The sequence below is a fragment of the Coenobita brevimanus genome, chromosome 66, assembly GCF_032717465.1.
Source record: "Coenobita brevimanus isolate Jiangsu-jjx chromosome 66, ASM3271746v2, whole genome shotgun sequence".
Classification (NCBI taxonomy): Eukaryota; Metazoa; Arthropoda; class Malacostraca; order Decapoda; family Coenobitidae; genus Coenobita; species Coenobita brevimanus.
The window spans coordinates 3,672,319-3,685,001 of NC_137019.1; the positions used below are offsets into that span (position 1 = coordinate 3,672,319).

The 12,683-nt window shown below is 44.3% G+C and overlaps 1 protein-coding gene across 4 annotated transcripts in view; it reads left to right on the forward strand.

Moving 5' to 3' along the window:
- Window positions 1-12,683, forward strand: part of LOC145405374 (inactive phospholipase C-like protein 1) — a 454,317-nt gene that overhangs the window by 417,538 nt on the left and 24,096 nt on the right. For all 4 annotated transcript variants that reach the window (XM_080276781.1, XM_080276782.1, XM_080276779.1 and 1 more), the window contains exons 12-17: window positions 7,486-7,660; window positions 9,537-9,716; window positions 10,460-10,638; window positions 11,066-11,177; window positions 11,465-11,641; window positions 12,175-12,272. In XM_080276781.1, coding sequence (XP_080132907.1) covers window positions 7,486-7,660; window positions 9,537-9,716; window positions 10,460-10,638; window positions 11,066-11,177; window positions 11,465-11,641; window positions 12,175-12,272 — 921 coding nt within the window. The remainder of the gene's footprint in view (window positions 1-7,485; window positions 7,661-9,536; window positions 9,717-10,459; window positions 10,639-11,065; window positions 11,178-11,464; window positions 11,642-12,174; window positions 12,273-12,683) is intronic.

Below are 12,683 nucleotides of genomic sequence, written 5' to 3' on the forward strand. Positions count from 1 at the left end.
TGAGTGAATGACATAGTTAGGGACACACACTGGTTAGGGCCGCTCCTGTGGGTCTGGCAACATGTAAAAGATCTAAACTTAAAATTAGCTCTGTTTGCAAAATCACACTGTCATCATTGTGTTTAACTCCATCATTCCTCTGGCTTAATACCTGCTTTATTCTCGCTATCTCCAGACGATTTATACAATCAAGGAAGAAAGGAAGGAGTGGAGAGGTGGATGGAAAGAAATGAGAGGGTGGAGGAAATGAAAGACATTGAGGATTAGAGTGAAAAACAAAAAATATGGAGGAAAGGAAGAAAGAAATGGAAGAGGGACGAAGTTAAAGGAAGGACAGTACACGGGTAGATAATAGGAAGGAAGGGGGAAATGCAGGAGGGATGAAGTGAAGGAATGGAGAGAAGTGGAGGAGGGGTGTGGTGGAGGGAAGGAGGTGGAAGAGTGAAGTGGAAAAGGGAAGGGGAGGGAAGGCGGGAAGTGGAGGAGGAGTGAGGTGGAGGGAAGGAGGAGAGTGGAAGAGCGGGTGAAGTGGAGGGAAGGAAGGAAATGAAGGAAGGGGAGATGGAAGGATGAAAGGAAGTGGAGGAGGGGTGAGGTGGAAAATGGAGGAAGTTGGAGGAGGAATGAAGTGGAAGAAGTGGGGGTAGGAATCAGTTGGAGGGAAGAATGTGGAGGAAGTGTGGGATAATACAGTGTACTGAATTTTGGTGGCACGTAGGGTTTGCGTGGATTCTCTCTCTCTCTCTCTCTCTCTCTCTCTCTCTCTCTCTCTCTCTCTCTCTTCTTCCTCCTCCTCCTCCTCCTCCTCCTTCTTCTTCTTCGTCTTCTTCTTCTTCTTCTTCCAGAAAAGTACATATTAAATCAGCTCTTTCGTTTGTTTCCCCTCTCTTCTTTCTTATAGTCATCCTTCTTTCCTCCCTCATCCAGTCCTTCCTTCTCTCCCCTTTCTACTTGCCACTCCATCCCTCTCCAATTCCCCCACTTCCCTCTCTTCCACTCTTCCCCCCCTCTCTGCCACTCCTCTCTCCACCTCCTTCCTTTCCTCTCTTCTCCCCTCCCTCTCGTCCACTCCTCTCATCACCTCTCCACCTCTGCCTCCACCGCCGACTAAAAATACGTGGCTGGTCCACTTGTCCTTCCCAGTTGCCCCCGCTGTGCAGCTGGGGTGGAAGTGGTAATGTTGAGTGGTGGTGATGAGTATTGGTGATGGTGGTGGTGAATGGTGGTGCTGAGTCGTAGTTAGTGGTGGCGATGAGTGGTGATGAATGGTGGTGATGTTGGTGGTGTGTGGTTTTGATGAGTCGTGATGAATGGTGGTGTTGGTGGGGATGATGAATCGTGATGAGTGGTGGTGACGAGTGATGGTGGTGGTGGTAAGTGATAGTGACAGTGATCTTGGTGAGTGATGATGAAGGCGGTACTAAGTGGTGACGTAGTTGGTGATGAAAGCTGGTGGTGGCAGAGGTGGTGATGAATGGGTGTGATGGTAATGCTAGTGAAGGTGATGGTGATGAGTGTTGTTGTTGTTGTTGTTGCTTAACCCCAGTCTCCCTGGCCGAGCAAATCTGTCGAACACAGGTCAACCACAGATACAGTACAGTATATACATCATGTAGGGAGCCGGTGCCCCACAACGCCTCATCAGGGTCGCACCAGGGTCCTTCCCACGGCGAGGTTCGGGGAAATATGTGGAGGTTTGGCTCCTGGGTAGATGTAAATGGCGGTGACTTTTATGAAGACGGAAGTAATGAGTGATTTCAGTAGTGGCAGTGGTGGTAAGGAGGAGGATGTTTATATTGAGTAATCGTGATGTTAATGATGAATAGTGATACTGGTAGTGAGTAGTGATGGTGATGATGATGATGGTGATGACTGTTGCTGGTTACGGAGGTGACGAGCAGAGATAAGGAGTGGTGATGAAGGTGGTGGGGGCAGTTGTTGATTAATAGTAGTACTGGTGTAGTTAGTGACGGCGGTGATGGTGGATGTAAGTGGTGATAATGATGCTGATTGGTGGTGAGGGTGGCAGTGGTAGTGATTGTTGATAACGTACAAAACAAGTCAACTCTGGAACAGTCACTCTGTTTTTTCCCCTGCCTACGATGCCAGCAATTCAGACGCAGTGTGCAAGCATAGAGATAAGACCGGGTTTAATTCTGGCTGTTCTTTATTTGACTCTCTTTAGGCAGGACAAGAGAGAGAGAGAGAGAGAGGAGGTTAAAAGGCATATCATGGTGAAGTTAGATAGTGTAAGTGCTGATGGTGATGATGGTGATGATGTTGGTCGTGGATAATGAAATACTGTAAGTAATCATGATGGAAATTGCGTTAGCGTGGTAGTGATGTTGACAGTGGTGTACTGAAGTGATTGGCCCAGATTTTTGTCCTTTTTCGCAGCTTATTACCTCAATTGCAGAAAAAAGAAAAAAAATATGGCTGTATATCCTTTCCATGGCTACTCTCCGTGACTTTCGTCATACTGAATTTTAACCTGTTGCTATATCAGTATTCAAGATGGAGAGATCGCAGTTTTAGTCCAATTTAAGTAAAAAGAGTTTAGTAGTGTAGGCTTAGGTTACACATACTGAAACACTGAAACAAAGACACATACACACAGAGAGGCAAGCACACAAGCACACAAACAAATAATGAAGGAGCGACACAAGCAGGCAGGAAGGCAGGCAATCAGGACAGTAATTGGCAGGGACACGTAGAGGCGGAAGGGCAGAGAGGCAAGGCATGAGGCAGGCACGAGCAGGAAGGTAGTGAGGCACAGACAGGAAGGAAGTGAAGCAGGCACAAGCAGGCAAGTGGTGAGGCAGGCACAGGCAGGCAGGTAGTGAGCAGGTATTGGCAGGATGGCGGTAGTGAGGCAGGCACAGGCAGAATGGTAGTGAGGCAGCCACAGGCAGGACAGTAGTGAGGCAGGCACAGGCAGGACGGTTGTGAGGCAGGCGCAGGGAGGACGGTAGTGAGGCAGCACAGGCAGCAGATAGTGTTTCAGGCACAGGCAGGCAGGTAGTGAGGCATAGGCAGGCAGTCACAGGCACAGTCAAGAAGGAGGTGAGGCAGGGACAGACAGACAGGCAAGTAGTGAAGCAGACACAAACAAACAGGTAGTGGGGCAGACGGAGGCAGGCAGGTGATGAGACAAGCACAGGTAGGCTGGTAGTGAGACAGACACAGGGAAGCAGGTAATGAGACAAGCACAGGCAGGCCGGTAATGAGGCAGTTTGTGAAGCAGTCACAGGCAGTCAGGTTGTGAAACAAGCACAGGCATTCAGGTAGTGAATCAGGAACAGGCAGGCAGGTTGTTAAGCAGGCAGAGGCAGGCAAGTGAGCAGGGTGGTCAAGCAGGCAGACAGGAAGGGAAGCAACTGGGTAGGCATACAGGCAGCAGCATCGGCGGATCCAGATGAAGCATCAGGAGGGCGGTCGTTCCCTGAGGAGAGGGGCGCCCTAAAGACCCATGTTTCTCTTCTTACCGTATATTCTGTTGCGATAACAGAAGAAAGACTTACTTGGCTAAGAAAATGATTTATGAGGAAAATTTTAAAAACTTGTACTTAGCCACAAAATCATGTCAGTACTAATAGGGATATCTATTTTTTGGCCGATAGAATACTTATTTATTGTATGGAATTTATTAAACAAACGTTTGTTTGTAACCAGGTTTATGGTCCATGTAAAAAAAAATAAATAAATGAATGAACAACGTAAAGGATGCTGAGTAACGATTTCGCATCACACTTAATTTGTGAGTGTAACAGTGATCATATACTACATTTTGAAAGTTACCATGAAAAGTTCTTTTTTGATGTTCCTCGTCTGTTCATTTATCTTTTACGTACAGTATAGTCACTCGAACAGTCTTGTGTCTGTGGGGTACAGGTTCGAACATATTCAGACTGATGGAAGAGAGGGGAAGCAGTTCCATGAAGAGAAAGTATGCAGGCAGACAGGAGTGTAGGCAGGAGTACAGGTAGGTAGGAAGAGTCAAGTGCGGAATCCAAGTATGCATGCAGAAAGGTAAGCAGTAGATCAGTAAAATATGAAGCAAAATAGAATAACAGGCAGGAAATGGCTAGACCAGAAATATGAAGAGTAAACAGGAAATTTTTTTAAAAAATTCAGAAAGTGAAAAAAAAAAAATGTAGGAAATTTGAAAAATAGACAAGAAGTGAGAAAAGTAAGAAAGAAATTAGAAAAGTACTCCGGCAGGGATAATATCAGGCAAGGAATGATAAAGGTAGGCAGGAAATGAGAACTTACGGATGGAATGATAAAATTCAGTAAGGAATAATAAAAGTAGGGAAAAATTGATATAGTAGGCAAAAATATAAAAACAAGCAAGAAATAAAAAGGGTACCAGGAAATAATAAAGGGAAGCAAGAATTAAAAAAAAAAAAAAAGTATGCAGGCCACTCGTATGAGAAAAGAAACCCCAAGCAAATGGATGGCAAGGAAAAGTTGAGAGAGAGAGAGAGAGAGCTACGTTGGAACCAGGTAGAGCAGCAGAAAAAATAAACAGACTAGGAAACGATTACAAACTAGGAAGGTGTACTAAGAAAGCAGGTTCAAATAGAAAGAGATGCAGACAAAAAATAGGACAGACAGACAGAGGAGATGGAGGAGGGGCAGGAAAGTGAGCACAGACAAGTATTTCAGGAAAACGCATGCAGATCAGTAGGCAGGTGAGAAGGCCTGCAGGGAAGTAAGAACTAAATCACAGTTGATGGCAAAAGGCAAGACCAGGGAAGTGAGGAGCAAGCAGGTAGGTAGGTAGACAGGTCAATGGGCAGGAAACCAAGTACGACAGAAGGCAGAGAAGAGGCCGGGCAGACAAGCTCAGAGACATGGTGGGGAAAGCAGACATTAAGGCAGGAAGGTTAGTAGGTAGACAGGCTGACAAGCAAACAGGCAAGGAGGATGGAAGGTAGGCAGGCAGGCAGGCAGGTAGGCAGGCAGACAAGCAGGCAGGCAGGCAGGCAGGTAGGCAGGCAGACAAGCAGGCAGGCAGGCAGGCAGGCAGGCAGGCAAGCTGACAGTTCTGCATCGACTACCCGGGCAAATTTCCATGTCAACTTAATTTCCCCATCCGCCCTAATTATTTATCTGGCCTGAGGGTGTGGTAGTGTGAGGGCTGTGGTAACATGGTAGTGTGAGAGCTGTGGTAGTGTGAATGGCGTGGTAGTGTGACAGTGCGAGGGATGAGGTAATGTGAGGGGTCTGGTGGTGTGATAGTGGGAGGGGTGTGGTACTGTGTTAGTATGGGGTTTGGAAGGTTGGTTGTGTTAAGAGTGTGGTGGTGTGAAGGTTGTGGTAGTATAAGGAGTGTGGTAGTGTGAGGGGGGTGTGGTAATTTGGTAGTACTGTATAAGGAGTGTGGTAGTGTGGTAGTGATAGGGTTGTGGTAGTGCAGTAGTGCTAGGGATGTGGTAGTATGATGGTGTGAGGAGTGTGGAAGTGTAGTAGTGGGACAGTGTGAGGGATGTGGTAGTATGATAGTGTGAGGAGTGCAGTAGTGTGACAGTGTGAGGGATGTGGTAGTATGATAGTGTGAGGAGTGTGGAAGTGTGACAGTGTGAGGGATGTGGTAGTATGATAGTGTGAGGAGTGTAGTAGTATGACAGTGTGAGGGAAGTGGTAGTATGATAGTGTGAGGAGTGTAGTAGTGTGACAGTGTGAGGGATGTGGTAGTAAGATAGTGTGAGGAGTGTGGCTGTGTGAGGGTTGTGGTAGTATGTGGGATATGGTAGGATGATAGTGTGAGAGGTGTGGCAGTAAGGGGTGTGACTGTGAGGAATGTGGTAGTGTGTTAGTATGAGGAGTGAGGTAGTGTGAGGGGTGTGATTGTGAGGGAAGTGGTAGCGTGGGGAGTGTGATAGTGTGTGGGGTGTGGTAGTGTGTTAGTATGAAGGATGTGGTATAGTATGAGGGGTGTGGTAGTATGATAGCTGTGGTACTGTGAAGAGTGTGATAGTATGCAGGGGTGCAGTAGTGTGGTAGTGTATGGGATATTGTACTGTGAGAAGTGTGGTTGTGTGAGGGATGTGATAGTGTGGCAGTGCAAAGGGTGAGGTAATGTGGGAGGTGTGGTAGTGTGAGAGGTGTGGGAGTGTGGCAGTGCAAAGGGTGAAGTAATGTGGAAGATGTGGTAAAGTGAGCAGTGGTATTGTGAGGGGTGTGGTAGTGTGGTAGTGTGAGGAGTATGGTAGTGTGGGAACAGGGTGTGGTAGTGAGGGATGGTAATGTGAGAATTGTAGTATTGTGGTAGTGCGTGTGATACCCAACATACCACCACCCCAGCACATCCTGAAACATGTCTTTTGTCACTGGAAACAACCCATTGAAACATCCCAGATGCAAATCAAGCGCATCATCAATATCTTCACCCCTGAATATCCTCCATAATTGTGACAGTTATAAAGCTATACATTTGCAGCATGCAAGGTTTCATCCGTCAAAAATGTTCAGTGAGTGAGGAAGTGAGTGAGTGAATGAGTGAGTGAGTGAGTGAGTGACACAGTTAGGGATACTCATTGGATTTATCCACCACTGTAGGAGTGGAAGAGAAAGCTGTGACCAAGAAACAAGACTTAACCTCTTGAACCCTTAAACATGATATTAATTTCATTTTTACTGTCTCCAAACTGTTTAATTTAGCGTAAGAAAGCTTTTTCAGACTGGAAGGGTTGCTATATACCAGTACACTGCCTTCCTTAACTCCTTAAGGGCACTCTCGTATGTTGTATGAAATTGGTATTTGCCTATAAAAATCAAAATGCTATCATTGTGATAATGATAAAAATTTAAGTGTGACACAAAAATAATAATAATAATGCTGTAAGTATTGTTGGGACCTACAGTAGTGTATACTGTATTATGTTGGATTTTGAGTAATGTAGCAGAGCCCTAAGAGATTGTTGGTACAGACAGAAGCAGCATTCATTATTCCTCCAGCAGACAGAGCTATGAGGAAGTAATATTTGTCCTCCCAATTCCCCTCATCATTTCACCATGAACTAACCCTCTTTTATTGTTTGCTTTGCCATAAAGTGAATGGATTGTTTATTGGCCCTGGTTTTGTCTTTTGAGGATGGGAGGGAGATACTGATTATTGCATCTGAGTGTAGCTTGTAGAGTATACATGCAAGTCAGTTTTAAAGAAGTTAGAGGTGGAATCCTGTTACATATTCATAGATCCCACTATGTACATTAAGTGGCAACTAAAATGGAGCAGCAGCTGCATTTTGCAAATTGAAAAATTCCTGTAGAAAATGGTTAAAAAGAGGTGTACACCAGAATTCTTTATTTGAAAAATATATATAGGTGCAGTCAACTTAATAAATTCAGCTCTTCCAGTTAATCCTCTACCTTCTTCCCCAAATGCACCTCCTTTCCTCCTTTCCCTTTTACTCATATTTATATATTGTTCTTTCCATTGCCACCTTTTCTTCCCCTCTCACCACCCCTCCTCCACAGGGAAAGAAACTGCCCCGAGAGGACTTGGAAGAGGGTGAAGTCTCAGATGAGGATGAGGGGGGTGAGACCAAGAGGAACAACAACCCCAAGAAGATAAGGCTGTGTCGAGAACTGTCCTCACTCATTTCACTTCATCGGGCTCGCTTCACAGACATACAGACATCTAAGACTAGACGTGAGTTGAGAGAGAGAGAGAGAGGGAGGAGAGAGATGAGAAGTCTATTTATACTGTAATAAAATTAAAGAGAACATACTGTGCTGAGACGACATGGTCATATGGAGCGAATGGATGTGAAAGAGAAATATTATGTGAGTAAGAATGAAGGTGGAAGGAGACATCATAGGCCAAGAAGAAAGTGAATGGACATGGTAACTGAGTGCGTTAGCCAGCAAGTCATTGTTGGCAACTAGTAAAAATCCATGACTAATTGACACTCCCCCAAAGTAGCCCCAGCATTCATAACTGAATATGTGCTTGCCTAAAAACTCTTTCCAGTGGCCCAAAACATCGTCAGAGATGGCACTGCTGCTTAAAAACTATGAACCCAATTCCAGTGAATCTCCAACTCTCATCTCACCATCTTGTTCTCTGTCTGCCACTTTCTTTCACTCCCAGGAAACCATCCCCCCCCCCCCCGGCACAATTCCCGGGGGGTTTCGTCAGCTTTCACCAAGGGCAAATTGATTGTGTTCTGGCTAAAGAGGAAGAATTTACACATATGACAACGCAGTCCACATCCCTGTAGGCCTAATGGTTACCACACAATCGCGCATCAAAGTTCACAAAAATTTATAATAGTTACCCCTCGAAAACAATCTAAACATAAAAATTTTGATAACTACTTATTTTTCTTATTGAAACAGGTCATTTCAAAGTGTTCTGTCACACCAGCCACGAAAACAGGTGTATGTAGGTGTGGGGAGATTACTAAGCTGTGGGGAGATAAAGTAGGCTGTGGGGAGTAAGCCTGTAGGTACGGGAATTGGAAAAATGACCAACTTTTCGCATGAAAAGAAAGCACTTCTGTGTGTTCTGTAACATCTTGGTGGCCTGATACCTCTCAGAGGTCTGTAGGGGGGGTGGGGAGTAGTGAGGGACATGGAAGGAGGGATGGGGTGGAGTTCAGGGGGGACACAAGGCTAGCAGTGTGGGAGGAGGGGCGAGAGTGGGTGGGAAGGGACACAGGTGGTGGTGGGAGGAGAGATGCAGGTGCATGGAGGGGTGGGAGGGTGATGGGGGACAAGGAGGGAATGAGGGAGTAGGGTAGAGGGTGGCACGGAGGTGGCTCAGAGAGGGGGTGCCCCCCCACCCCCTGGGTTGGTCCGATCCCCCCCCTCACACCACCTCAGGGGCGAGTTCTCATTGGCCTGAAGCTATGTACATCATAATAGGGGCAGAGGATGTGCTGCACAGTTTCTTACAGGCCCCACTCCATTGCTGCGATTAGGCAATTTGGCATAAAATTCTCATCGCATCAATTGATGCAATTAGGCATTATGGGGTTAATGTGGAGCCTACTATGGTGCCCCTGTTAACTTGGTGGATTGACACATATTCAGCATCCATATAGGAACCAAACCTCCATGCTTTTCCCTGTGCCTTGCTGTGGTGAGGCATCATTTTCCACAAGGGAACATCAATTCACTCCACAAGAGTTCACTGTGTGGGTGGTTGTCTGCCTGCAGTTAATGGCCTGATTGACCAGGGTTACTCAACAACAACAACACCATCTCTAGGTTACCACTCTGTTGTCCTGGTTGCCCATCACTTACCTATTCTATGAAGGATGTGACCTACATCCATTTTTACTTTTTGACTGACATGGTCATGCAAAAGGTACTGGTCCCAAAAGTTGTTTGAATGCAGTGCCGTTAAACTCCCTGTCATTTCTTTCCTCATCCCAACATCCTATATTCTTTTCCTGGCCTCATTCACTCATATTTTCGTATTCATCACTTTTCTACTTCTTTCTACACCCCTTTACATGTAACAGATATTCTTGACAATTTTCCCATTATCTTAAAAAGCCTCCTTTCTTAATGGTGCTCAGATGATGCAAGCGAGATGAGTAGTCTTAGTGAATCAACTGCAGCCAAACTAGCCCTGACCTGTCCTGAGGAACTGGTCAACCACAACAAGAAGTACCTCACTCGCGTCTATCCCAACTCATCCAGGGTAGACTCTTCCAACTACAACCCTCAGGACTTCTGGAATGCCGGATGTCAGATGGGTGAGTTGTGAACTTTGTTGAGTAATTGTACACATGAGCTCATTGTGATTTTGTAGTTTACAATACTGTACCTGTACAGAATGGGAGAGACTGATCTGCCACCAGGCAACTTGTCTCTTAAGCCCCATCCCCTTCCTGGAGTCCTGGCCTTTGGTCTGTAGCCTCCCACTCTCTGTGTGGGGCCTATGAGACAGGTTGTTTGGTGGCGGGTATAGATAATCAATGGATAACTACTGTCGACTCTGGGAGGTACTGGGAGGTACTACCATGACAGTGAAGTGTGGCTTTACATTTGGCAACTAGGTACATAATCATCACTCGTTGGCAAGAAACATTCACCTACAGGTAAAGACTCTACAGTCAGAGTCCAATCTGAAACTCTTTACATTGTCACAGATTTTATTACACATCTTAGATATCTTTTTTTCCAAACATCTTTCTGCAGCTGTTGAGAAGTAATTACTGTAGTTGGTTTTGACACTTGGCTAAGCTTTCAGTCCCTGGAAAACATCAGCTGTACCATAGCCAACCCCAGTACTGGGATTCCTTAAGAGGAAACATCATTTTCCTGTATGTATATCTGTTTGAGTGTAGTTGTTCATTTGTGAGGATTTTTTATTGCTATTCTGATGTCTTGTTAGTTTGTACAGAACCCGTTTTTCTTTCAGATATATATTTTTTGCCTGTATATTATATTCATTAATATATAATTAACCCTGCTTTTTCCCTCCTCTTTCCCGTAGTGGCTCTTAATTTCCAGACACCAGGACAAATGATGGATGTGTATGAGGGCAGGTTCCGGGCTAATGGTGGATGTGGGTACTTGCTGAAGCCAGCTGTTATGAGAGAACACATCTCGCTCTTCTCAGCTCACTCTCGTGACACCATACCTGGTGTGGCCCCTCAGCTCCTCAAAATAAAGGTGAGAAAAGTTTTGAATGTATGGCAAGGAAGGAGTCTTATGTTCAAGGAGACATAACTGTATTTTTTTCTTTTGGAAGATATGCATTACCTGATACAGTATTGGCTGAGTGAATTCTTATCTGCCTTGGATTAAAGAAGACTGAGAGTTTGGTAGAGATGAAATGGGAGAATGCTTAGTAAGAGGCTGCAATTTAGTCCGAGGCTCACAATGGGCATGACAAGCATGACAAGGTAAAAGAGAAATCAGTAGGCTGCTTTACTAACTTTACAGTACTGTGTGCCAGAAAATGAATGAAATGGGAAGTTGTATCTTTGGTTCAGTGTCTAACTATACCGTATTTATCATCCAATACCACCCAGAATTGAATTTGAATCAGTCTGCACAAGTTAGCAGTAGTTTCATCATAATTTCCCTATTCATTCAGGTGATCAGCGGCCAGTGTCTTCCAAAGCCTCGTGGTTCCACGGCAACAAAAGCCAGCTTTATTGACCCGTATGTTGTTATTCAGATATTTGGAATTCCAGCTGATTGTACTGGTGAGTCAAGGATAATTTCCTCAGATGTGCCTAGTTTTAAGCAGAGAACCTTTTCCCCAAGTTCTTTCACCCCTGTGTCTTAATGATCTAACACAGGTCTTTTCACTTGAGTCTTGTAATATGTGTCTTATAATCCAAACGTCATTTCTTGTAGCACAGTGTTATCTCTGTCTGCAGATTGTACAGTGAATCAGTGCATTTCCTTTTATAACCCTCAACTCAGTCTTTGAATTAAAGCCTTTCCAGTCATGAACCCTAATATTGTATTCGCTTGTCTATGTCACCAGAGGCCAAGACACGAACTGTAAGCAATGACAGCAGCTTCCCAATATTTGATGAAAGCTTTGAGTTCCATATCACCTTACCTGAGTTGGCCTTGGTGCGATTTGTAGTCCTGGATGATGATTTTATTGGTGATGACTTTGTGGGTCAGTGCACCATCCCCCTTGACTGCATCCAAACAGGTGAGCAAGAGATGAGACATTCATACCTGGCAAGATTGAAACTTTAGTGCATTTATCTTGGCTCACACTATTTCCTCATAACTGAAGAAAGTATTCTACATCTCCAGCTAGGTGCATGACCTCCTCCTTTGCCACAGACAAGTTCTTGTCAGTAGAACTTTGAAAATATTTTGAGATAAGTTGCTTTTACTATAGCTTCACTACTCCACTTTTATGGTTTAACGACTAGAAATCTTTGTGTTTTATGTATTCATTAGGATATGTTTAGTTTCAGAATTAATGTACAGGTAGATTCTATACTGTATTACAGTAACGGTATATTGTACCTGGGTTTTCATCCAAATAATGCACACAGTCTGTATGGCAAAAGATGTACACCATGAAATTCTGAAGCATTGTATTTTGAAGTTATATTATTTCTGCAAAATCATGTATAATCAAACACTTGAACTGTATCCTATTTTTAAAGTGTTTTATTTTGTCCTTTGCAAACCTGCTTTGACCTATTTTGGTTTATCCACCTTCGACCCAAGGCTACCGGCATGTGCGGCTGCTGTCCAGTATGGGGGAACCAATGGACTCTGCGACACTCTTCATCCATGTCTCTATATCTATTAAAACAGGTGCTGGGGTGAGTCATCTTTGATTTATCATAGCAGACTTTGTTGTTTTTATCGTTTATAAAGCTGCTAAATTTCTTCTTGACATAAAACATGTACTGTGCAATGTGCATCAGTAAACATCTTGATCTTATTGGGTCAGATTATCTTCTAACACTTTCTTGCACAGAACTGTTTGAATATCAAATACAGTAATAAAAAGTCATGCAAGTTTTATATCTATATAAATATCAACTGTATCATGGGACGTCAACTGTACAAAAAAGAAGTATGCATACTTTGTTACTGTTGTTGCTTTTGCCATTATTTTTTCATCCATAAAATTTCGAACTGACCATTTCCATCCCTATACCAACCAACCTACAATGTTCATTTTCACAATTCATTAACCTGCCATGCACCACCACCATTCTTACCAATTC